Raw genomic sequence first — 27,682 nt, forward strand, 5'->3', positions numbered from 1 at the left:
ATTCCTAGATAGCAGTAATTAACATTTTCGATACGTGAATGTATTCGCAAGCAAGGCAGAACAACACCTGTGGGCAAGAAAGGGACAAGAGAAAAGCATTATTAGTTTTTTTTTTTTTTTTTTTTTTTTTTTTTTTTTTTTTTTTTTACAAAATAGTTATTAGCTGAAACCACCTGTACCAAGAAGCGAAAAGGATCTCAGGGGTCTGCATTACTACTGTTCTTCCATGCCAATTCACTGTCTCACTTGCTTCGGTGTTATATAAGAATATATTATATAAGACCCAAGCCATTCTTATTTATAAGAATAATTGACTCATAGTGAAATATTTAGCGCGCACAATCGACAAGGACACAGTGAAGAGGGACACACGAGCGCTTACTCACAACTGTTTATTTTCAGAAAGATACAGAACATAAATATTCCAGCTATCTGCACTGAGCATGTGCAACAAGAGTCGTCAGTATAAACAGAAGAACAGATTAAAAAGTTCAACCAGTATTCAAAAATGCAAATTCTTTGTCAGTAATTTCAACCGATGGTTGACTTATTCATTTTTCAGCACACTTTTTGATATGGAACGCTTCTGTTATTTCACTTGTTAGTTTGTTTTTATCTGAAAACAAAATGTCAGTGTCAAAAAATACCGGATCACAACGACATAGATTACAGTAGTTCGACAAGTGTGAATGATTTTCTTTACCGAGAGGACGTACGTTCTTTTAGACGGGTGTTTATGCACCGACCGGCTTGTCCTATGTACACGTTGCCACAGGCTAACGGAAGCCGGTATACAACACCTATTCTGCATTTTGTGAATTTTGATCTTCTTTAAGACCGCAGCTGCATCTTTTTACCATATTGTCAAACTTTTTTGAAATTACTTGGCACAGTTCTTGCACCTTATTAGGTGCGCTGAAAGCCATACCGGCTGGCAACATTCTTTAATCCTTGTAATCTATGTCATTGTGATCCGGTATTTTTTGACACTGACATTTTTTTTTCAGATAAAATAAACTAACACGTAAAATAACAGAAGCGTTCCATATCAAAAAGTGTGCTGAAAAATGCATAAGTTAACCATCGGTTGCAATTACTGACAAAGAATTTACATTTTTGAATACTGGTTGAACCTTTTTAATCTGTTTTTAATCTGTTATTCTGTTTATACTGACGACTCTTGTTGCGCATGCTCAGTGCAGATAGCTGGGGTATTTACGTTCTGTACCTTTCCGAAACTAAACAATTGTGAGTAAGCGCTCGTGTGTCCCTCTTCACTGTGTCCTTGTCGATTGTGCGCGCTAAATATTTCACTATGAATTCGTACCAACTCGGCCAACTATCAGTTCTGCTGCAATAAGTGACTGTCTAGCATTTTTAACCGACAAGCGTTGAAACGTACCAGGAAATTGACCTTATAGTGCGGAACATAACGTAACTGGCTTCAATAAATAAATAAATAAATAAATAAATAAATAAATAAATAAATAAATAAATAAATAAATAAATAAATAAATAAATAAATAAATAAATAAATAAATAAATAAATAAATAAATAAATTCATAACTCGTAACGCGCAAAAAAAAAAAAAAACGGCGTCATCCCATCGAGTGAACTATCTGCATAACTGTGATCAAACTGGGCACCTGCGAAGGCTTTATGCGTGCGTTCTTTTTGCTTCGTTCTGGCTGCAGGAACCGCTGCAACAATGTGTTCGCATCGAAGGCTCAACAAGTTCAACTGCGCCCTCGCTTCATGCTTTCAAAACGCTCTGTGTGCCAAAGATATGCCCCTCGAAATTGTCCCGAAGCTCCATGAACTCGTAGTTTTCAGCGATGAAGCTCCACAACTTCACAACCTCGGCAGCAGCTCAGGAATCGTATGCGGTTGCACCGAACAATGCGATTTGGTAAAGAGGCTGCGCGCCGAAGATAAATAAATACGGGTCTGTCCAAATTCACGGAAGACAACAACTCCTCCGTATTATTAAATCTACAAATCAGCTTGGGGGCAATCTAAATGAAGGAGTTTGATGTGCAACACATGGTCATGATCAATAATTTTAGCACATCACTGCAATTTCCTTATGAACTTGCGCTGGTCCATATGAAGGACCCGTTCTTGCTGGAAATTACTTTATAGCATATTTGTCTCAAGCTGCTCTGATGAGCCTGGACAAATAAAGTGAGAGCTGGAACCCTTCAGAGAGTCAACCATATGAGTGCACATGTCTACCTTGCGAATGCGCTTGCCATCCTCTGCACGGGTTGGTCCACGGCGATTCGTTCGGAGCAAGGCGTCAATGACACGAGCGCATATCGCTCGGAGCATTTTGCAAAAAACAAACGTAAGAAAACGCGTAGTGCTCCTGGACCTACGCCTTAGCCCCTATATTATACCCCAGCTTCCTGTCACTTTGTCTATGTCTTCTTCTCGATTTTTTCTACTTCCAAGTTTGCTGGCATTCCAAGTATAACCATGTACCAACTAGCCCAACAAGCCACTCTCATTATACCCCCGCCCGCGTCTTTTTTTTTTTTTTTTCATTACTTCGGCTTTTTGATGAGACGCTTTGATCACACGGATCAGCATTCTTCCGGGACGATTGCTGCGAGCAGAAAGGGCTGTAATACGTATTCAATGCTATGGACCCGCGAGGGTACGTCTAGAGGTGGTAGAATATCAACTTTTTCGAATACGAATCGAATACGAACAGTAGCTTTGGAATCGTATAGTAAAACGCAGGCGCATATATTTACAGCAGGAATATATTTGCTTCGGTATAATTGGGTACCACGCCTGTAGGACTATTGCAAGAAAGACAGCTAACCACAAGGGGCAAAATATAACTTTTACACATAAGATCACTAATTTTTACAAATAAATCACAACGAGCGCGCCCATCTCGTCGCGAGGCAGCTTACCCGCCGCGACGCGATCCCCCAGAGGGCAGCCGCCGCCGTTGTTGTGCGGGGCCCCAACGGAGGAGTTACCAACACAACCCAAATCGCGGCGGACAAAGCTGGGGGCCACGGGGACGCCAACCGTGACATCAAGGAGTTTCCGGCCTCATACCGAGAGGTTCTTGGTCACTACAAGAAAGAACGTAAGAACTATCCACAACCCCACGGGCGGCTGGACAGGTCCCAGGCAGTCGACCTGAGGCGGTTGCAGACAGGCACTTTCACCAACCCCTACCATCTGCACCGCCTGTGGCCCGCGCGGCACCCATCGCCCGGCTGCCCCTGGTGCGAGCACGAACGGGCTGATATGGCCCATATGCTTTGGGAATGTCAACGCCATGAGCAAGACGCACCAAGAGGAAGGCAGAAGACAACATCAGGACCCTCTGAAGGCGGGCGCCTCACAGAGAGATGGCAAGCCGCCCTCCACAGCGAGGCACCCGAAGACCAGGAGTGAAATAATGAATAATGAATGAGCGTAAACACGCTAGCCCAGCTGAGAACTCATGTGCATTGAAGAGTAGCACACACCCAGTGGCACATACGCGTGTGAACGACCCACATTTTTAGACTGCACTACATTCGGGATCAACCCACATCTTTGGTAGGATAGCTAGATAGCCGGAAAGAAAAGTGGCCTGATAATGTCATGAATGTTATTCGCATTAAGGAACAAACACAGAGCTAGCAATAACTGAAAATTGGGGCAAGTTTGTACGTATGCGTGATTGCCTTAATAGCGCAAGGAAGACGACGCCACAGCTTCGCCTGTCGTTTTTTTTTTTCTTGTGTCGTCGTCTTCCTTTTGCTATTGAGGCAAGCATGCACATACCTTGTCATAAGCAGTGGAGATCGTGGTAGCTGAGAATCGGAACAAAAAATGCCAGCATCAATTTGCAGCGAAATGTAACAAATGTAATGGGCGTCACCTGCGGCCAAGTGAAGACTGTGGGTTGAAGCGATGCTTTTATAGTGGAACACCGCTGCAGACGCCACTGACGTGCACGCCCCCTTGTATCCCACGGTGTCCAGCTAGCCAGCATCGGGGCACCGCGCAGGCTGCGTAGAAGTGATTTGCTACAGCGAAATTAGAAAATATCTCAGACGATGTGAACATGGGTTGTCATTGCTGCCATGCCAGCTAGCCGAACCCCCTACACGCCTATTCAGACTACGAATATCGGTTGACGTGGAACCTGATAACTTTGCGGGTGCATATTTGATTGCGTCTTTCGGTTCGGTATGATCTGGCCGTCTGGGCCGCCCGGTCTCCTCGACTGCCACGGAAACTGCAGCCATTGCTACTGTTATTCGCAATCCGAGTAATGGTCTGCACAAAATATAGTCATATTACGCGATTCGAGGTCGGTAGGCCATTCAGCAGCTGCTATACTAGCGACCTCTGTGTAGGCACTGTAGGTGAGGGGAGACAGCGATGGAGTTCCCAACTTCGGACGCTCCCGAATTTGCGTATGTATACCGCACATACCTTAACTAGCGCAAGGGAACTGTTCCACTGCCTTCCCCGTCTTGTGGACGCCCCTGAGCGCCTGGGCCAACGAGCAGCGCTTGCTTCCCAGCAAGATGGGTCCCCGCAGTGTCCGAGCCTTGGGCGAACTGCCGGACTCTTACATACAGCACGAGGGGGATTGCGGTGGACGCGATGAAACTCGGCGGCGCCGACCGCGCGAGCGTCGCCAGGAGCTCGTCGGCGACGACGACGGCGAGGGAGACCACTTGAAGACAATACGCGCGGCGTCGGCCCGGCACAGGGCAAAGATAAAAAGCGGCACGGGCCGGTCACGTGGAGTCCAGTGGGACTCCGTGGCCTGCCCCCACACTCGCCGCGCTCAGTCCGTCGGTGCCGCAACGCTGGAGCTCCGTGTATCAACACATCGGCCGACTAGGTGGCCCGGCACGCTCGCAGTCCCGTGGACCGACGCTACCCAAGGAAATCAACGGCGCCGAGATGAGGACCGCCGCGGACAGCTGAGCTCGCGCGCGCGCGTTCACCTGCACCGGCTCGCTCGCCTCAGAAATGGCTGGAGACGACGATGAAGCGAGGACGTGCAAGGCCAACACCGAGTTGGTGCCACTCAAGATCGTGCTCTTCCTGTGGTACGGAGGTGAGTGGCAGAGCGATGTTGCCCGCGGCCTGCGCACACATGACGTCTGCTATCTTCTACAGTTGTCTTGTACGCATCGGTTGTACTAGTTACCGCCCGCTGCAATAGTAATTGCCGCTGTTTGTTCAGTTGCTTGAGATGGCTTATCAGTTATTTTGGGGGTGTTATTCGTACGGTCTTCGTTTATTTTCCCTGAATTATTTCAAGTCGCGTTTCCATCAGTTGCGTACATAAGTTACCACCCACCGCAATAGTAATTGCTGTTTTGTGTTCGCTTGCATGAGCTGGCTTATAATTTGCTTATCAAGCTGGCTCGTAGCGTTGCCAAACTACGCCGTGCAAAGAGAAGACGTGAGCCAAATTAAACCGGACAATTTCAATTTCCAAAGGAGGAACATCGAGTTAAAACCAATGCAGCTCGGGACTACTACAGATGTACTTTGCCAAATTTACTTAAAACTAATCCTAAAATGTTTTGGCGCTGCATTTTGCCCCTTGGTGCTTTGTACAATTCATTTACATTTCTTGATTCAACCATTAGCGATTTTCAAGAAATTTCAAAAGTATTTACTGGGTGCATATATCGGTTTTCGCTACAGATAACCTCGAGATTCGGCTTCTTGATATTGAATCAAACTTTTCAATAGATAATATTTTAGTAAACGAGGAAGGTGGGCTTAACTTAATTCTAAACCTAGACGTAAAAAAGAACCCAGGCCCAGATGACATTCCAAATTCATTTCTTTTACGTTATTCATTATGGACGTGCAAATGCTTTACGACAATCTTTAAAGAATCTCTGTCCACATGTGTTGTCCCAAATTCATGGAAGGTCGCTAAGGTTCTCCCGGCCATTGTACAATCTGGTGATAAGCATACTTTAATAAATTACAGACAAAATTCATTAACTTCTACGTGGTGATTCTAGGAACTTCTCAGTGTATCAAGTTGCTAGAACATATTGTCTATATAAACACATAGCAGAGTTTTTTTTTTTGTTTTTTTTTTTAAATCTAACAGTACCCTATCTATGTCCGAACATGGTTTTAGAAAAGGCCTAAGCACGGTTTCCCAAATCGTTAAGTTTACCCACGATATAACTCAGTCCCTTGACATTGGTATCCAAATTGATGCATTATTTATCGATTTTTCAAAAGCTTTCGACATAGTAGTTCACACTAAACTCTTGGATAAACTTAACAGGATCTTAAAAAAAGAAAAAAAAAAGAACAGATTGTAAGCTGGTCATTTCGTTTTCTCTCCCAATGTTCCCAGTATGTGCTCCTGAAATCTAGCAAATGTCCGGTTGTAAATGTGTCATCTGGCGTACCACAGGGGCTCCATGCTCGGCCCACTCCTTTTTCTGCTCTTCATAAATGATTAACCTACTAACATATCTTCAAATATCCGCTTATATGCCGATGATTGCGTCCTATATCACGTCATTAAATCTCGCGCTGATCATATCGCTCTTAACACTTGTTTTGAAACCTTTGTAATCGGTGCCTACAGTGGCAGATGACCATCAACTTAGGTAAATCTGTTCTGTTGTCATTCTCAAGACGTCAATGCATTTCCAATTTCACGTGCACTTTAAGCAGCCACTCCTTAGACATAGTTTATCAGTATAAATATTTGGGAGTTGTCATTTCGAAGGGTATTACTTGGTTTTCCCATATCAACCTAATATGCAATAAAGCGCTTCGACTGCTTGGGCATTGGACGCTACGTTCTGCCCCAAAACGCACCAAACTCTTAACCTACTCTTATCCGTGCGATTTTAGGGTTGCCTCAGTCATCTGGAATCCTCATATTAAAGAATGTGATAGGGACGTTAGAATCAGTACAAAAAAAAAAAAAAGCAGTTGGATTTTTCTGCCGACGTTAATGATCGAAATTTCTCATCTCCTTCAAGTCTTCCAGACTTGTATCCAACCACATTCTAGGAACGTCGCGACATCGAATGCTTGAAATTTTTGCAAAACTTTGTAAATTCATCACGATGCACTTCATTTGATTATATTATTCTTTCGGCACCTTCAAAAACTAGGCAGCACCATGATCTCAATATTATGCCATATACTTCTCGTGCAAACATGCTTATATATAGTTATTTTCCCCATACAATTCAGTGCTGGAAAGCAATTAATTGGCTCGAAATGTTCGTGAATTGCCTGTAAATGATTTTCTAGCAGCCGTTGATTATTTGTAACCCACTCCTGCTATAGCCCAAATCGGGCTGGAGTATGTGCAGATAATAAAATAAATAAAGTAAATAATTTAATTGCTGGTTTTTATTCATACGTTTCGAGTTTATTTTCTCTGAATAACTTGAAATAAAAAATTACATTTTGGCGTATTACGTGCCAAAACCACGATATAGTTACGAGGCACGCTGTAGTGGGGGACTTCGGATTAATTTTCACTACCTGGGATTCTTTAACCCAGTGCGCATTTCACCGCCATCGAAATGCGGCCGCCGCAACCCGGATTTGAACCCGCGCCCTAGGGCTTAGCAGCAATTTCAAGTCCTGCAAGTTTGCAAATATCTATGTAACCAACGCCTCGCGAAAAAAAAAATCAAAATGGTCTTTCCCTCATCTTGAAAGACCTGTCTGTCTGCGAAAACACTCGACAGTGTCTTCTGTATTTTTTTATCGAGCAGTGCACTGCTGGTTTGACCTTGACGGATAGGTCTGAGCTGTATCACGTTTTTTTTTTTTTTTTTTTTTTTTTTTTTTTTTTTTTTCCTCTCTTCCATCCTTATCGTAAATGCTTCCGACGAGGGCTGTGTTCCTATAAAGTTAAACAGCAGAGGGAGAAAACCGACATCCCACGCCTTTGCCGACTTGAGCTCAAACACTGAAACCAGAGCGGGCGCTCTGTGCTTTAGTTACAAGGTGAAAGAAATGGTTGTATCGGTATTGAAAAAAAAAGAAAAGCATGGAAGCCTTGGCTTATGGATGGGCGATGAGTCAGTACTTGAAAACATGCACATACAAAAACAGGGAAGTGAAGTACACGATAACACTTCCAGCAATCGAAATGTAAAGGAATTTGTAATCTGGAAGCATCCACGCACGCATCCTTTCGAGGAGTGCGAAGGATAGAAGTAGTTTGTGATCACTTATTCGGGGATAATCGATGCTTCTGCGCCACGGTTGACAGAGGAGGCAGAAAAAGAACGGCGGTGATGTCCTGTGCGCAGCACAGAGTTTCGTGTGATGGGCAGCATGAAATTATTAATGAACAAGACACTGGCATCAGCAGCTGTGAATAATTTGTTACAGAACGTCTTTATTCTTACTGTGCTATCCTCAAGCTTTATTCTATTTTCTTGCAGACGGCATTGCGTAACGCTAGAGCATATAACGCGTAAAGTTACTCTTTACTAAAGGTGACTATGTCAGACGTCGCAGCTGAATAAGTTCTGTGCAGAACTGAAATGTGCCAGTTATGCTGGATTCGCATGCAAGATTGCGAGCTCAGATTTTATTGCAAATGTTGCTTGCGACTTTCGCAAGAAAGAGCAGCGGGTGATCTGTGACACGATTGTTTTCAATATGAAGGGTCGCTATATGTGTGCTACATTAACGACATACATCACGCTTAACACCATCTGGGAGCATAGTTTATGCTTAAAATAATAATTAAAAGAACTTTCAAAGAGTCTGTTCCCGAAGCTTTAAAAATTGTATTCGTGAGCCTGCGTATAGACGCACGCGTGACAGCGAACTCAGTAGCAGCGTCGGGAGGCAATGTCCGTGTTTACCTTTGTGTGAGACCTGCGCGCCCTTTTCACAAACCAGTCCGCTTGATGCCCATGCTTGCAAAGAAAATTGCCAGGCTACCTGGTTCATATACGCGGCCTACGAGAAATAATCAGGCAGGTAAAATGACTTACCAGTGAAGCGGCGAATAGGTCAAAACGGACCGCTTTTCGTGACTCTGCTCCCGCTTAAGAACTGCCAATGCGACTGAGGGCCCTGTTGTTCGTCCCTTCCCGACGACGTCGTGTGATGAGCACGCCAGGAGTTGCTTTGTCGTTTTTCTGCTTTTTTGCTCTGTCGTAATTAGCGCATTTATTAGAGATAAAGTAGGACGTTCTGGCGGGCTAGTTGTGCTCGCTGCGCTCGTGCACGGTGTCGTGTGTGGTTCTTTGTGTGTCCTCGTTTTTTTCTCGCAGTTTTAAAAAACGTCTAAAAATAGAGATAAAGGAATGTGGGCGCCTCTTCCCAAGATTATCCCCCCACCATATTCGGTCCAATAAAAATATCTTGCTCAGTCATTTGGTGAGAGTGCAGCAATTCATCTGCGTCGATAATCTAGTGACCGTGGAGTGGATCTCAATGTAGGATTTGGCCTCGATGAGAACTTTAAAGGACCAAAAAGTATATTCTGCCAGTTTCGACCTCTACGTCATGAATTGGTATAATTGGAAAGCAGACGCCAGTTACCCATCGTAACGAACGCATTATAGATGGCTTTCATGTGACGTCACGGAGGCATCTCTCACCGCGCTGATACGTACCCTAATATGGCGTCCGCGATGACCTCTGTCAAAACTATCTATACGAAAATTCGAAAAAGATGAGAGCAATAATGCGCTGCTGAGGCGCGTGGCTTCCATCGTACAGTTCCACGCATTTGTTACCCCGCTTGCAAACAGTCATCCGCTTTCCTTCAAGAATGCAAGAGCCACGAAAACACAGAGGTGGCAAACATTGTTCAAGTGTCATCCGTCCAAGGAGCACATGTCCTGACACACAAGCGCGAGCCGAAAGAGACTGCCACCCGCCGCCGCTGACTTCGTGCCTCGAGCACCAAGAACTCACAGCAACGCAGAAACGAGGCGCGCCGTGAATGCTCGGAGGCGTGGTCGCCCGAAGGATGACCTTGGTCAGGCGCTATCCATGCACGCGCGCGCGCGCGCGCGCGCAACCTCTCCAATGGTGCATGTCCCATTCTTTCACGTGCCATTGAGTTTTCATCGGCGGCTACACTTGGAAAATGGTCCCGTCCTTACCTTGGCACCACTACAGTGCCTAGAATATACTTAAATATATTCTAGGCACTGTAGTACCACCTACGCAAGGTGCGCACCTTGAACGCTCTGTACTGCGTGATTTTTCTTACCGTTTGGCGCGATGTATTTGATACTTCGTCATTTATCTGTGAAAACGCTTTTTGGGTACGATATTCTTTCCCAATATGGGTGTCCCACCGAAGAAGACTAACACCAACAACCTTATTGAAAGGTCTGGAAAGGTTATTATTCGGGGATTTGGGCTAATGTCCCCGCCTAGGCGGCGGCCACGAGCCCTTGAGCTGCCCGCTGGACGGCTCCGAGTCCCACAGAAAAAAAAAAAAAAATATCGGAAGTCTCAAGATTTCATATCGGATTTCTTACTAAGGAGACTTCATGGATATCACAACTGGATCTTTTTTTAAGCTTACGGCGCGTCCCCCTCTGTTCATGAGGCGTAGGTGGAATTTACTGGCGGCGTCGGTAGATGGAGTGCCTTCGTCCAACGCTGGACTCTAATCTCTGCGAGGAAAATTAACATAGGGTCACTCTGAGATAACAATAATAATAAATGAAAAAATCAGCGCAGCTTCACTGACTTAACGTAGCGAAGACTGATGAAACAGCGGAGCTGGTGGCTTCAACTTTACTTTCCGATGAGTCTCTTCGTATCGTTGCCGCGACACCGCCTCCCTCAGTCGAAACTCGGGGTCTTCGGATCTTCGCCGTCGCTTAGCCTCGGCTTCCCTTGCTCGGAACTCTGGGTCGGCACGTCGTCGTTGTGCCCATGCTCGAGCAGCTTCCCGTCGTCTTTCCTGCCGCGCCGCTTCTTCTTCTGGAGACAGTTGCTTCTTCGTCCTCGCCATACTCGTCGCCGAACGTCGGAACGCTCTGCGCCGACAGTGCAGGCTTTTTTAGTGCTTGGTACACCCGCCCATATCTCTCCCCGGAAATCGTCGCGCCGGCGCTACACCGCCTACGCCGCCGCCTCTCTCCCCTTGGCTCCGCCCACCTGTTGCTCGGCGCGGCTGTCCCTCTCATCCTCGCCACTCTCCGACCACCTGTGGCTGGCACGCGTTTCGCAAAACTGATCAACGCTCGGCAGGGTTCAACCTCGGCCTTAAACAGCTTCGCTGTTGAAAACCTTCGCAGAATCTGAGCAACTGGTCAATTTTTTTTTACCTGAGCGCCGCCACGATGATGATGATTTATTGGTATCCCCTTAAAAACGGGGCGGTGCCAAATAGTCACCTAGCCTGCTTGAGTTACTCAGGTATGCCATACAGGCTTCTCATTCCAACATGCTTTCCATATTGCGTAGGCAGTGGCGCCATGTATGAACTGTCCGCTTTCGCCGCCATGCTAGCTTGGGCGAACGCTCCGTGTTGTATGCCAGGTCTTCCAACGGTTCTGTGAGACGTACTGAACTGATTTAACTTGGCAAGACCATAGTTTCTGCTGCCGGGGAGGCGGACAGAGCACCCAGCGCGGTGTGTGCGCGTGTGTTTGAGCCTACAATCAGCCTCGGAGATGAGTCGTGTTTTCCTAAATATTCGTTTCATGAATGTGCCCTCAATCTAACGTTCTCCCTGCAGTTCTAAGCTGTGGTTTAGCATCAATGAGTAGCTAAGAAACATACGCGGCAGTCATACCAGCGTGGGTGCCGTATTCCGCTACGTAATAAGTTCTGCTGCTTACCTTGACAAGCGTTCAAATTCTTATTTGTAGATACAATGCATGACTACCTCGTTTGCTGGCCGCGGCTTTTTCCCACGAATGAAATAGTTTCGTTAGTGACAACAGGATAACCTAAAGAGTGAACCACACTTGTCTAGTGGCCGGCTATGGACTACGCGAGCGTATGGAGCAATGGTAGCTGCTGAGTTATAGATGTTCTACAACGCATGGACATGCGGCACTACCATGTGGGCCCTTTTATTACAGCGTTAGTACTAGTTGTTTTTGTAGCGTTAGCTACACTGGCCTAGCCAAGCCCGTTTCGCGCGGCACATCAAGAGCCGTGCTGCGCATGCGCAAGGATCAGTGATGTCACACGGCTTGCGCACCGGAGCCACCGGAGCCGGCACCTCTCGCGCACTCCGCCGCCGCCGCGCGCGACTCACCGCCGCCGGTCTGCGCATTCCAGAGGAGTGACGTCGTAGCCGTGGTAGACGCACTGGCGCCGGCGCGCGCTCGCTGTGCAGTCGCCGTCTGACACTGCGCTGGAGCCGCTGCGCTTCTGACTGGCGTTTGCCAGTGTGGTATAGCCATGGAGAAGGAGAGCGCAAATGCTGCTCAACAGCGCAGAAGAACGGAGAAGCTTGACTCATCGGATCCCGAAGTAGTTGCCTGACAATTAGCAGTTGAGCGTAGGAGACAACCAAGAAAGCTAAGAATAATCAGCTGAACCTTTGCTAACGCTACGTGTATCCTGGCATAGCCGAGCTAAGCCACTGCAACTTTTTTTTTCTTTTTTTTTTGCGAAAGATGGCGATCAAGTTGGCAGATTGACCACTCTAGACAAGCGTGATTCAAACTGTACTAAACGCAAGGGGATGAAAATCAATTCTTTTTTTTTTCGGTCTTGTTCGGCCCGTCGTTTACGACGCACTCACCCGTTTTACGGAAATTGTGTCCTCACAAATATCCGCCGCATTCTTCTTATGCGATAACTTTTAGATCATACTGCATTATAGGGCAAAGAAGCAATGCCGAAGCACAAAGTAACCTTAAGTATCATGTTGGTTTGCCAACCGCAATGATCATGTTGTCTCATGCAGGAGGCTAAAGTAGACATAGCATAGTATAGACATGAAATACGAAAGAACGATGCCGGTGGCTGAAGCAAATATTCTTTAACGACTGGCGCTTAGATGTTTCGAGGTTGCATTGGGTTGACCGTAAACGAACACTCTCGTGTTTCATTTCCCACGCCAAGCGATCAGATACTGGGAAGATTTTAAAATTTGCCCGGACGATCCACAGACTCTGCTGCTTTCCGTTGAGTGTAAACTGATACAGCCAAAATAATTCACTACACGTTCGCACACTGCGGCTGCTGATGCTCGTCGCAGGTTTGATCAGCCATGAAATATTCCCGCGTATTAAACTGTAGTCACTGCTGCACTCCAAGGCTACACAGTGGTTCCCCGACGATTTTGTATGAACTGACAAGTAAAGTTTTCGCAGAGCGAGCTAAACGTCTCCAAACTGTTTCCTCAGCACCACGTTGTTAACACATTCAACCATTACCGCACCGTCTCGCACAAGGCAGAGAGGAGGAAAGGCTCGCCACCGTCTGCATCAAAGACTGAGAAAGCTCTACGAGCGAGTTCCCTTCCCGAGAAATACGGGTTTTGCCACCACGCTGACACCTCACATCTACCCAAGACTTTGGAAACGTGTCACTATACCCGGTGACCTGCGCTATACCAAACCGGAGTCTTTTCAGGTACTTCACTGTAACCGAGCATACTTGTATAGCCTGCGGCATACTGGCCCTTTTCCCGGCGCTCCCGTGGGCGCTGCCATGTGTGGTCACCTGGTGACGCGTCCATTACTTGCCTACATTGGCCCCGTGTTTACAATGCAAGCGCGTGACGCAGGTGCGGCGCAACAAACCTCCGTTTCGACGCATATCGTAGACGGTGATTGTGGGGACGACACGAAGCTCTGGCGACAGCTTTAAAAGGCATGTAAATGCTTTCACAGCTCATTACGCCTTGTCCAAACGGCGCGAGCAGCGTATACGGTGCTTGTACTAAAAGCGGGGCTAGAAATTTATTCCATGCTGTCCAAACTTTCCGCTTATGAATTAAATCAGGATCAGTGTGCTCTTCGTTCTTCATTTGGCAAAGATTTTGAAGCAGCGGCGTGTCATGTTTCTGACTCAGTAAAGTTCCTCGGTTCCTCGGTGCGGCCACTGTTTGTTTATTTTCAGCCTAAGCGCTCGCGGGTGTGCTCTGCTGCGATAGATTTGTTCTTGCTGCGCAAAAAGCTTGGAATGTAAATGTTCTGTACTTTTTAGTAGCTTGTAGCAAGGAGGTCCTCGCTTACTCTGTGGACCGTAACGAAACGTTCAGCTTCCGACATTCGTGTCTTTTCGGTGTAGTCGCCTTCACTCATGCTTCGGCACATTCATTCAAGTGTGCTCATTCACTTATTATTGATACGTTGGCGATAGGGTGGGCGTAAGTTTGCATGCGAGTAGGGGTGGATGTGTGTAGATAACGTGCGAGTAACTTACTATTCGAGCAAGTGACGCTACTTCCTTTTGTAACGAGCGGTACTCACTCTTAAGTACCGACGTTCCGGAGTTGAAGTCCTTTCTTTGGAGGTTAGCTATACAGCGCTGGCGGATGAATTATCTTCTTTTTTAACCTCGAGGAAAGCCGTGCATCGCGAAGGGCCGACAACACAGGCAGGTCCTTATGTAGCAGCGGCGACACAGGTTGATTTCATTCCTTAATATGCGAATTACTATTTTTGCAGCTAACTTCTTCCCACGTCTTCCCTTTATCGTTGCAGATTTTGCAGCATGAATTGGGCAGAGTCCATTAGCGAACACCCAGTTGCATTTCCGACAGCCGATCGCGCAGCAGCAGGGCGACAGAAGCAGTCATTGTTTCGTATTCGTACGCATTCGCTGAGGAAACGTATGGCGCGCCGCCGAAAGCGCCATCTCGTTCCTCCGACTCCGCGAAAAGGGTTCCTGTATTCGTGCTCCGGCGGCACCGATGCGTTCATCGAGCTGTGCGTTCCAACGGCCTCGTAGGGCACGCGTTGCTGGTTGTTCCGTCACCGACGCCGGCCACGCGATCTCACCGGCGTTGCCCCGTTCGTGTCGCCGCTTTCACGCGCTGCTGCTGGTTGCTCGAGGGGAAGTTTTCTGGGATTCGTAACTCGTTTAGTGGCTTTGGCGTTGCACTGCTAAGCCCGACGGGGCGCGGGTTCAAATCCCGGCTACGGCACAGCGGCATTTCGATAGGGGTGATACGCCAAATATTCTCGTGCATCGGATGCACGTTCAAGAATCATAGGTATTCAAAATTAATCCTGGGTGCCTCATAATCATATCGGCGTGAATATGCCGGCGTGCCTCATAATCATATCGTGGTTGTGGCACGTAAAACCGCGGAATTTATTATCACAAATTATATTTTCTTAGCTCTTTGATTGACAACGCCATCAGCTAATTCCCCGCCGTAGCCGTACAAACTCAAAGCTGACTTCCACGTAGAGCCGGTAAAACACGACGTGAGCAAAAAATTACGGATTACTGAATAGAATAAACCGACTTTTGTTTTATAATCACTCATAATTACATTTTTCCAATACAAATTCAGGGCTCTGACGCAGCGCTGCCACACGAGAACCGTTGCGCTGAAGTCGTCGCATGTGAAAAGAAAAAGCACAAGCAGACCGCAAACTTAAATGAATATAAAACGAGACGTTGCGGCTCCCTTACGGGATCCTTGTTCGCACTGAAAGGAAAGGAAATCGGAGTTGATTTATGTACGCGTGGATAGCTGGCGCAAGCAGCGGGCATAAATTTTATATTGAGCACGCTTTATGTTAAGGGCATAGAAAGACGACCGGGAAGCAGCGGATTACTGTTTCATTTATCCTACATGCGTAATAGACAAATGTTGCAACAGAAGGTCCCTAAACTGATGTATGCGGACGACATCGTGCTACTAGCGGACAATACAAGAGATTTACAGACACTTGTGAGTATCTGTGGCAACGCAGCGACAACTCTAGGCCTGAAGTTTATCACAGCGAAATCAGGAATTATGATCTTTAATGAAGAAACGAGTAATTACGTGGTGGCAGTTCAACAGCAGGTCACACCCATAGTCAAGCAATATAAATACCTCGGCGTATACATAAACGAAGGTATGACTTATTCAAGCACCCACCAAGATATATATCAAAATAAAGGGGAAGCGGGAACACAGATGAAAATAAATGGGCGGGTAAAATGCACAAGTATCTGTACCTGAATAGCTTGGACACAGAATGGAGGAAGAGGTCAAGAAAGTTGGCAACCAAGTACAAGATCATTGAAACTGTAAATAGACAACCATGAGTCATAAGAAAGAAAGTGAGAGACATAGAGACAGTGAATTGGATGCAAAGAATGGAAACAAAAAGGACCATTGAGATTTACAAGAATGAGAAGAAAGAAATTAGAAGCGAAAATCTGTACGATAACGCAAAGGGCCGTGCCTTGCTATTTGAGGCTCTAGCCTATTGCCTAAAGACCAAAAGATACCGGAGCAAATATTCGGAACTAGATGAGGCATGTGTACGCTGCAGCAAAGATCCGGAGACCACTCAGCACATCCTAATGGAATGCGGAGGGATTCACCCAGTGAGGCCCGTAGGTAACGTACACCTCCCAGAAGCGCTTAGACTTAAAGTGTATGGAAGCATAAACCGGCCAGCAGTCGAGATAAGACGGTTAGAGCATTGTTGAAAAAAAAAAGCAGGGAATAGATTAATACGACCGGACATGTTACAGTCATTACAAGGTAAGTTTTGAAGGGAAAAAAAAGCTTAAGGAGAAGTATACAAAAATGCTAGATAAAAACAAGTATAGCAAACCTGGGGGGGTATTCCGTAAGAGTCCACTAGGTGGAGGAATAAGCGCCTAAGAGCTGTGCTCTATAAAAAATATGGAGTTTGTAAAAAACCTCAGTCGATTTACTTCGTGTGTTTTCAAATAGCATGGCAAGCGGATATTCATTAAAATTGATTCGAACAAAGTTTACTGCGATTGGTTATCACGCGAGAGAACTGTAAGTTGTGAAAGTGAAGGAGCGACCAGTGTGCAGCAAAAGGAAATCGCAAACTCGTGTAAATGAAGGGTTTCCCAAGTGGGAATCACGCACGATGATCTGATAGAAACGAGGCCACGAGAACGTATGAACTTTTCGGTATCGTGGAGGACACTTATATATACTGCAGTTTGCAGAACGTGCACCGTGTCAATTGTTGCTTTGCTTTTACAGTATTCTGACAGGTTATTCTTGCGCTTTCCGCCATATTAATTATTAAATGCATTCCTTTAAGCTGATAATGCTATTTGGTTGTGGTTATTGTCCACATACCAGGAACATAAGCGTTTGTCTTGACAAAGTGGCGTGAACTCACAAGCACACCACGTGACCATCTGTCATCGCTCTGCAGTTTCAGCGGGAGGAGGAGGAAACAACTTTATTTTGTTAATTTGGCTTAGTGAGGGGTGGCTACCAGGCGATGCCTTGCAGCCATCCTTGGCTCTTTTGATGGCCCAAAGTTGAACCTCCAGGCTCGGGTCCCGAAGTTTCACTGAAGCGTGGGATCTTCCCTGCAGTTCCAGAGAATATGATTTAAGAGGCTATGGACCCACATAATGAGCAGCGTGGGTTTGTCAAGTCAGGGTAAAAGTGTGTGTACGTTTATGGGTTGGGAAAGGAGTGCGTTTGAAGTCGGTGCCAGGCGACTTCTTGTCCCTTGGTAAGCTTGGGATGAGGTGGGGGTTTTGTCCGTCTTGCGAGGCGGTAGTGTTGTGCAATATCGTGGTATATGCTCAGTGGCTCACCGACCAGTCCCCCGGGTCAGAGACGGGACCCACTGCTCGGCTGACGAATCCTCGAGCACATTGGTGGCCTCGTTCTCCAAGTTCCCTGCGTGAGCCGGGATCCATATCAATTCAATTGGGGTGGGTTCTATTTCACTATCTTGTTGCTTGGGGGAGAGTAGGGGGTGTAATATTCGCAGCGTGGCTGGGGCCACGATTCTACGTGCAAAGTTGGATATGGCGGTCTTTGAGTCGCTGATCATGGTGGTAAATCCGGCCGTTGCAGCGAGGGCAATAGCCGCCTCTTCTGCCTCCGCAGAGTTGAGGGCGCGAACAGAACCGGCCGTCCTTATTGGTGTTGCTCGGGGCGCAGATTGGTTGTTGTTGTTCTTGTAGTTGATCTTGGGAAGTGTAATTACGCTGATTGCGTACGTGTTATTTGGCAAGGAATATTGAGCAGCATCGGCGTATGCTGCTTCGGAGTTGAACCCGTGGGTGGCTTGAGCTCTTGGTTTTAGTCTGCCGTCGTGATGACCTGCCAGCTAGTTCTTTGGCAGCGGCTTGATGATTAATCTCTTTCTGATGTCGGGGGGAATGGTGGCCGGATCGTTGTGCGTTGGGGTACTCTGTGCCCGATGCGGTCCAGAATCCAACGGCCTGTCTTGCTTCCCCATAGTCGGTGAATGTGCCCCATGCGGTGTGCTTATAGAAGCTCTTCCACGGCATTGTGTAACCCCAGACTTAGGAGGTGCTCGGCAGGGGTGGTACGGATTAGCCCCATCGCCGCCTTGTACACATTGCAACTTGTACAATTTGCGAATGAGGGAACACCGTCCCCACCGATCATCGGCTCAGAAGGCAGTGAAGGCACTTTTGTGCTTTCTGAGAGTGTCTGGTTTGTATGAGTGCTTTTGACTCTGTAGTACGGCTCGTGCACGTCTCCATACCCCGCCCACTCTCTCTCTCCCCACTCTTTCTCTTCTCCTTCTCCCTTCCCCCAGCGTAGGGTATCCAACCGGGCTCTTGACTGGTTGACATCCATGCCTTCCTTATATGCCTCTCTCTCTCCCTTGCGAATGAGGCGGTCCAGTTGTGCTCTTTCGGTTTGCAGAAGATGTAGTTAGGGAAGGGCGTAGGTGAGCATTGAGATGATAAAGGCGTGGATGATTTGTAGTAACTCCTCCTCCTTCATACCTTGCTTGCGTGCCCTCACTCGGGTGATTAGATGGACCGTCTGATTCACCGCTATGGTGAGACGATCAATGGTGATGCTGTTGTGATTCTTTTGTATAACAAGGCCCAGCACCCTGATGTGATGTGGGGTCTCTATTCTGCGCCGTCTGGAGGTCGCAGTATTAGTATCTCTGATTTGCTCTGCGAGCACTCTAAACCCGCGTCAGTCCCGTGCTGTACGACCGTGTTGGCTGCCTTCTGCAGGGTCTCTTCGACTTGTCCGTCGGATCCCGTGGTCTTCTAGAGCATAATGTCGTCGGCGTAGAGAGTGGGAGTTGCATGTTCTTACCAGTAGGTTGACAACGAGTGCCAACACTCGGCTCAGACCACAGACCGAGTGAAAAGTAGCTCGATGGCACCAAGGCACTCTATTGGTGAGGACTTCGCAGAACTCCGAACGGCTAGATTCGGTCTGCCGCTGAGCAACGGCGCCATGAATAGCCGATTTAGCCCGCCGTGTGATACCTAGCCCGCCGTGTGATACCTAGCCCGCCGTGTGATGCCTAGCTCGCCGTGTGATACCTAGCCCGCCGTGTGATACCTAGCCCGCCGTGTGATGCCTAGCTCGCCGTGATAACTAGCCCGCCGTGTGATACCTAGCCCGCCGCGTGATACCTAGCCCGCCGTGGCAGCTTTGCCACTGTGTGGGAAACCACTGTAGAATCCTGGAGCTGTGCTAGTCATGCTAAGCGTAGATTCGGTCGCCATCATCATCATGGCTGAAAGACAACGCAGAACGTATGCCTATCAAAGTGTTCTCTAGTAACATTGTACCCCATCAACCCTGAGAACTTCTTTACCACCTGGCCCGTCGCTTCGATTATTCTAAGCCCAGTACGTGGTCGTGGCTTCGATTATTGGCATGCTGCGATGTGGGCCGCATCCTAAAGGCCCCTGATTTTGGTTTAAGCCGCAGAAGGTCTAAGCCACTAATATGCGTCGTCTCTTCAAAGCCGCTTGAATCCTGCCTCGCACTTCGGCAAGACACTTTTTGCAGCTCACCGGTTACGTTTACTTTTCAGCGCCGCTTATCTGTTCACACGTCCTGCTTAGAGCCACAAAAGAAAAAAAAGAGAAAAACACTGTACGCATATTAGGGGCGAAGTACCTTAGGGCTGAGCCTTGTACCTCGTCGTCGTCCGTCGTCCGTAGCTATGGTTTGCATGGAGTCCGCTAGGGGCGTTGCGGTGCACAAGGGCGTTCGTTCCCGACGCGCGCTCTCTTTCTCTCTTCAGCCACGGATGATAACGGTCGCTTCGGATAACGGCGCGCCCGGTATGGATGAAAATGCGAGAGTGGCGGCTCAACTGCAAGCGGAGTCGAGGGCTCGCAAAGATGCTGCAGCACGGCGACGCCGGCATGCGGACCCGGAGCTGAGGCACGGCAGCTGGATAAAAAAAAGGTGTTTTTTTTTTTATCCAGCGGCTGTGGCTGAGGGCTCGCGAAGCTCGCGCTTGAACCGAGCATCGGCGCCACCAACCTCAGGTAGAGAACGCTTCCGGCGTTTTGCCGCCGCTTCCCGCGCTCTCGCCGCCTCTGGGTCCGCTTGCCGGCGTCAGGGGATTCACGGTTAACCGAATGATCCACCGGTGCTTCGCCCACTCATCATCATTCACTTCGTGGATATGCGGTGATTTTTTTCTACATATTTTTTGTGTACTGCGAAGAATGCACTTTCATCTTTTGACCACACGAAACAATGTGCATTACACTCCTGTCGCTGGCAGTTGGAAAATGGTGTACCTGAATAGCTCCCCACCCGGCAGGTGAGTTTGGGATAAATCGGTTCCGATCCTGCGCGTTTGACTGTGTCGCCAGTATTTCTAAGCCCGTTCGCCAAACGGGTCCAGCGCCACAGAAGGGAGCCTATCTGCACCACCCGCAGCCGAGGATACGGCACGCGATGGCGGCGCTCTTATCGCAGCGCCCCGTTCCCCTGTTCTTGGGAAATTGTCTGGCCGCCTTTTTATCGGGCGGCATTCGCCGCTAAAGCGGTTGCCGTTTCTCTATCGGGGAAAGTCCGTATAGATAGCGTGGTTGAGTCCAAGCACCGGCGGGTACACATGCTGACCACAGGGGCAGTCCTGCAAGCGCCGTGCACACAGTTACAGGCGGCCAAGCGCAACATTTCAACGGTACTCACGGGAAGGGTTTTTCACCGCGTGGAATGGTTTCGCTAGCGCTCCGTGTTTCGGCAACCATGTTTCAGCATCTGCACCGACAATTTGGGCGTAGAACGTGACATATCCGTGATATTCCGCATGCTTCTATATCCACTTATTGCCCCCTGACAAGTAGATGGCAGGTGGTTTTCCTTTTCTTTCTTTCTTCTTTTTTTTTTCGGCGCGGTGTAGTTTATTGGAAGCTAACCTCCCACCATGGTAGGAAAACCTTCCAATAATTTCACGAAACACTGTCCCGTTTCTTCAGCATTTGCCAAAATGGTCACGGAGTGTGCTTTTGCACAAAAGACACGTGACCTTTACGAGTCGATTCCGCCTCGTCGTCTTTCTCCGACTATTTCGTCCTGGAGGTCGGAATCTTATCGCCGCTACACGAAGGCGCCGATGCAAAGGGCGCCTGCTCTCGCTCAAGCGCGCCTGCAGTAGTTGCGGGACTGTTACAGCTCCAAGTTGAGACGCAAGTGCTGCTCTCGCCCGAGAGCTTTGGGATGATCGGGGGAGCGCTCGGGAAGGGCAACCTTCCTCCTCTTCCATTGTGGTTGCTGCGGGAGAGGACGATGGAAGTCGCTGGAGACCAAGGCACATATGACGAATCTGCGTATATGCATAGCTGCCTATACTAGCGCTACAGATGAGCTTTTTAACAGCTCTATCTTCTACGGAATTGCGTCATAGAACAACCAACTCTACGTAAATATGTTCACTGGAGCAAACATGTGCGTTCAAGCGCGTCATTCCGTTAAGCTTTCTAGAAACGTTCGGCTATTCGCTTACATCAATGACAATCATGCATGGCATGGTGTTTTTAGTCCCGCACTGCACCTCGTTGTGCCATCACGTACGGGCAAAGTACGGATCACCTTATCACTGGTGGCAATATATCGCGGGCACGGTGATCGCCGGTATTTAATTAGGGCACTTCGTTTTCGGGTTCTATATTTTTCTTTTTTCTTTTTGAAATTCGGGGGTAAAGATCGGGTGTTAATTTTAAACAGGAAAACCGGGGAGAAATCGTGATTCATGTTGTCTGACAGGAAAATTGGGGACAAATCGGGGGTTGTTATATGGCAGCCCAGAGTTCTTCGGGGTTGTCACTCAACTTTTATAAACGATTAACACAAGCAATGGTCTCCTTTTAAACACAAACGTTCTATTTAAACGTGCAAAATCACGCACAGGAACATGTAATGGCAATTAGAGCTGCTCGCAAATCATGTGACCAACCCACCTCTACAAACCCTCATAGTCGGGCAATAATAATACATTTTAAAGAAACCATATTAACAAGAACAACAAATAGAAACGGGTTTGGTGATCCCTCTTTGTATTGTTATCTGCACTTTTTTTAATTAACACAGCAAGTACAGAACGCTGTGCACACAGCCATGCTACGCAGGTAGTGCGATGTTTTCCCTCATACCTTGCAAGCTCTTGTTGGCATAACATCAAGTGCATCGGGAGCATTTCAGTGTCCACATAAATGTCCCATTTAGAACAACCAACCAAGGGCTTTTCGTCCTTGCCTGTAGTCGTCCTTTTTACTCGTTCCAAATATACGCTCTCGCAACAAAATTAATGGAATTGCTCTTCTTTGAACACAATGTAGATAGACATCATCTTAATGTCACAGCTACCGTTCGGAATGCAGAGCAACGTCAGCGCTGCGTCATTTCGCTTCTTAGCGCATTACCGCAGTTTGCATGTACATCTTATATGCGACATGCGGGAAGTGCAATGCGATGTGTCATTGTCATATTCAATTAAATGCGGCCACTAAAGAACAACAAGGTTGCGTTCACACAACGGCGGTATAGTAGCTGAATACATTACAGCTTTATATATACCGGTTATTGCTTGAAAACGAGGCATTTGTCAGATTTGTATATCATTGTCAGTATGATATATATTAACCACTTGCTAACAATCGAGCTTAACCCGATTAAAAAAAAAATTCTCGGGGTGCAAAATCGGGCATTATCGGGTTTTACCCAAAAACGAAGGACCCTATATACATTTAACCAATGCCTACAGCTATGTCGCTACTATAGCTAGCTTCCTTCGAGAAATGCCCTCCTGGACATCGGGGTGCGACGCCGTGCTTAATTGCCAGACGTGCACGCGTGACTCTTGCGAAGGAGAGGAAGTGTCGTATCTTCTTGTCGACTTTTTCCAGTTGCAAAGTACCGCGTTGTTTTGCTCAGAATGTCTCAGCTCCAATGGTGCTTTTGTAATCTGCACGCGGAGCGCGAATTCGACCTACATCTGTCGCTAGTTCCGCACCGGCCTTATAACGATGGCACTCCGTCAAGTCACTCCCAGCGAATATCAGACGCAGCTGGCAGTCAGATGCAATCCATGGGCAAGGGGGGACTTCGCTTTCCGCTGCCCGCCGATGGCGCCGCAAAAGTGCCGGTATTTTCGACATTCTCTCTTCTGGCGGGGGCGCTCGATTCCCAGTGTTACTATGCAACGCCGATTGTTCGGACGCGGCGCGTTCGGAGCACACGATCGCCAATGAGGAAGTGGTCGGGGCCTACGGAAAGGTTCAACGCATTCGGCCGACCTTCATCACCAATAACAGATGACAAGCCGATGGGAGGCAACAGCGAGCTTCTTGATGTTCCATGACGCGGGAGACGATTTGGCGGCGGAGTCGTCGAGTGCCATTGAGTTCGGTGGGCTTCTACACGTCTGCATTTAGGGCAGGTGTTCGATTACAGTAAGAGGGATAAATAAATATGTTTTGAGCAGCCGTGGCTGACTCGGGTATTGAATGTGTGGGACAGCGGTCGGATAGGCAGGCTAGAAAGAGTGGGAAAAAACACCTCTGAACTGCAATGCATATATGCTCAGTGACAGCCCGAGCTGAGAACGGGGCAACCGAGGGCGAGGTTTGTTGCGGCGCTGATGCTCCGCGGCGTCCAGCGCGTTCTCACATTTCGTTGGCCGCCTCGGAAGGTGTGTAGTCAATGCACTAAACGGGTGTGACACAGCGAAAATAGCACCTCATCGGACCCACGGTTATATACAAGATACGGGGGAGGTATCGCTGTGCTACATAAGCACTGGTCTAAGACCATTTCAATAGTTCTAAAGTAGTCATACGGTAAGACAGTGTGTAAAGCTTATGGCGGCTTAGACCATGTTGGAAGCAGTGCACAGACTTTACGGAATGGAAAGTGTAAACCGCCGAATGTTGGGTACTGGACACTTGCGAGTTTTGAAGAGCTTGTAAGGTTGCCGGTAGCAACCAGCGGTTGCTCATATACAACTTAATTTTTTTATTGCACGAAGTGTCATAGAGCCGCACTGGAATGTCACATAATATTATCAAAAGGGATGTCTTTAATCAGCGCGCCCACGGCGCCATCCCCCCAGGCGCGACACTAAAACAGTGCCTGACTTTTCTACAATGGGCTGCTCTCTTTTTTTATAAGGAAGGGATCAGTACTGTATTGAATTTTGGTTTGTAATAGGGACATTTTGACGGCAGCCTTATGAGAGTCCAATCTTGGATTGCGACTATTGAATGAATGCACGCATTGTTAACTTTAATTTTTCACGATGAACTGCAGCTTCGGCTACCGTGTCTGCGCTGCAATATGTCTGCGTTCAGCACGCGCTGCATGGTCCGTCGCCCGATCTGATGGTCACAGATATATCTATTTTGTTGCTGCTCAGCGCTTTAATCATATCACGAAGGAGTTTGATGTCATCATGAAAAAATTGGATGGTCGCTGCAATGCGTTAATGCACGCACTTCATTAGCGACATTGCAGAAAAATGCGGTATTTTGCTACATTGCGGAATTAGGCTGTGAAAACATAAATAGTGCGGCTGATGGTTAGATTCCAGGTTTGCCTGGCATTTCGTGCATCTTGCACTTTCAACAGGAAGCTCTGTGTATTACATAAAAAAAAGTGATTTACGAAGAGAGTATGCTATATCAATTGATTGAATTTAAAGGTTTGGCTTTTAAATACTACAGAATTAACCAAAGTCGCATCGAATTTGGATCCCCGACCTCCCATCCACAGGCTTGCCTCACATCCACAGGATGAAATGGCTGGAACGTCTGGTACAAGGGCGGAGACAAAATAATTGGGCAGAGCAGACAATCTTACGTAGTCTTGCGCTGCAGTGCTGACCCTCGCAAGATAATCAATCTTGATTGCATCAACCGTAACACAGCTCGCCCCTGTATCTCAGTCCCCTTCTCAGCCTTAACCGCATATTTTTACTTTGCTCCTGCAGAGGTATCGGGCATATTTCACGGCCGAGGTTCATCAAGCGATAAGAATTAGTGCTATCGCGTAACAAAAACAGGCGACAACCTTTGCTTAGACCAGAGTTTTCAATATATTTTGTCCTCTAAGTGCGTCATACGTATTTAAAACTAAGACAAGAAAATTGAGAAGTTTCGGCTTGCGGATACTTGACCGAACGAGCGCGTGGAGCGCTAAACATCCAAGAAAAAAAAAAAAAAAAAAGAGGGAGGGAGGGACCTACACACAGGCACGATGAACAGTTAACAGGTGTTCCTGCGTTTTTTTTTATATCATAAGTTATCCTGGCTCTGATAAAGAGATGTGTTCCGAGTTGTTTCCGGTAGTCTGAAAGCGCGTTGAACATAAATAGTATCAAGTTAACCGAAGTAAATTTTAAAGATCGCATTGCAATGTGTTTATGACATTTGCAAAAATAGTGTAAGGCATGTTTGGTGTTAAAGCGTGTTAAACATGTTAGGTGTTAAGCATGTGAGAGCTTGGTGCAACTAGTGTTTAAGATAAACCGTTATTAGTAAGATAATTAGATTTTTCTTGTCAGCAAAAGTTTTGGAGTCTGCAACACCAAATGACTAGAATTATGATCAAAAGTGTAAAATTGCCGCTCAACTGTGATGCGGCTTAGTCGACGCGACAAATACCCCAGTCACACGGGCATATCAAAAATCCTTTGAATTTCAGGAGCATAGAGCTTTCTAGGGAACATTTATTAGTTCAAGGGATGTGTGCCACAGTGCTACACGGTCTCCAGATATATTCTCCGCTGACGCTTTTCACAGAAACCGCAACGTCTCCTAATACGCAAAAGTGATGAGCAACGAAAAAAAGCTGACGACGCGCAGGCAAAAACACGCGCACACTTGGATGCGTAGCAGCCGATAACGAAATCGTACATGTTGCTGATGGCGACAGGCTCTGCCAGCGCTGCTGTACCGGCTCATTCATCCATCAGATTTCGGGCGGCACGAAAGTGCGTAGAAACTTCTATAGTGACAGTGAAACTTGTTTCTAACAGGTAAAAATTGAACCTCCGTATTTATACGGAGAATTCGTTTTTGTCGGACGCCCTCACGCTCAAGAGTATTTCCCGGAGATTTTAAAGGACAGACGCGGACTCCCTTGAATTAAAGATCCCTTCAACTAGGCCTCATTTTATGCGCCCATGTGAGAGCGCGCGTCTTCCCTTGAAGTAAAGGATCTTTGGTTCAAAGGAGTTTGAAATTGCCCGTGTGACTGGTGTATCAGTTTTGCATAAGTCCTGCGGTCGTACTTCGTTTCCAAAGCCGCGTAGGCTATCCTTGGATGGCTCGGTGTGATACTTCATGCCTTAGTTTCGAGGTCGTGGCCCCTGAACGCGCGACGGCTGCGGCTATATGAAACAAGAAATTTCAACTCTACGATTTCATGTGCCAAAATCGCGATATGATTGTGAGTCATGCCGTAGTGGGGCAATTTCGACCACCTGTTTTTTTCTTTTTTTTAACCTGCACCTAAATCACATGCCGCGAGCGTGTTTGCATTTCGCCCCCATCGAAATGCGGCAGCCGTGGCCGGAATCGAACCTCCATATATTTGCTCCAGTTTTTAACTCCAACCATCAACCTATGGCCCTCAGTCCCCAGTGGCTGAGGAGCACCTGACCAAGGCGGCGGTCAGACCTGCTACGCGGCAGAGGGTGCTAAGAATCTCTGGGACCGGACAGGCCGCCAATCGAAACCGAACCTGGCAACGTTGAACACGCGCACCCTATCGAGTGAGGCTAGTTTAGCAGGGCTATTTGAAGAATTATCAGGTATTGCCTGGGATATTATTGGCCTTAGTGAGGTGAGAAGAACTGATGAGGCTTATACAGTGCTGACTAACGGCCACGTCCTCTGCTACAGAAGTCTTCCAGATAAGAGAGAATTCGGGGTAGGAATTCTAATCCATAAGGACATAGCGGGCAGCATTGATGAGAGGGTAGCGGTCATCATAATAAAGCTCACTAGGAGGTATAGAATGAAGGCAGTACAAGCCTACGCCCCAACGTCCAGTCACGATGATGAAGAAATAGAACAGTTTTATGAAGATGTTGAATTAGCAATGAGAAAGGTACAAACTCACTATACTGTAGTCATGGGCGACTTAAATGCAAAAGTGGGGAAAGAGCAGGCTGGCGAGCAAGCAATTGGCAACTACAGCATCGATTCTAGGAACGCTAGAGGAGAGATGTTAGTAGAATTCGCGGAAAGGAATAGGCTCCGAATAATGAATACCTTCTTCAGGAAGCTCAGCAACAGGAAGTGGGTCTGGAAAAG

General features: G+C 47.4%; 1 protein-coding gene across 1 annotated transcript in view; it reads left to right on the forward strand.

Annotated features, from left to right (window-relative positions):
* Positions 1-4,772: 4,772 nt before the first annotated feature.
* Positions 4,773-27,682, forward strand: part of LOC119449385 (major facilitator superfamily domain-containing protein 6) — a 55,534-nt gene continuing 32,624 nt past the window's right edge. Inside the window, exon 1 of the mRNA XM_037712555.2 lies at positions 4,773-5,090. Coding sequence (XP_037568483.1) covers positions 5,003-5,090 — 88 coding nt within the window. The 5' untranslated portion in view covers positions 4,773-5,002. The remainder of the gene's footprint in view (positions 5,091-27,682) is intronic.

The sequence above is a fragment of the Dermacentor silvarum genome, chromosome 4 (genome assembly GCF_013339745.2).
Source record: "Dermacentor silvarum isolate Dsil-2018 chromosome 4, BIME_Dsil_1.4, whole genome shotgun sequence".
NCBI lineage: Eukaryota > Metazoa > Arthropoda > Arachnida > Ixodida > Ixodidae > Dermacentor > Dermacentor silvarum.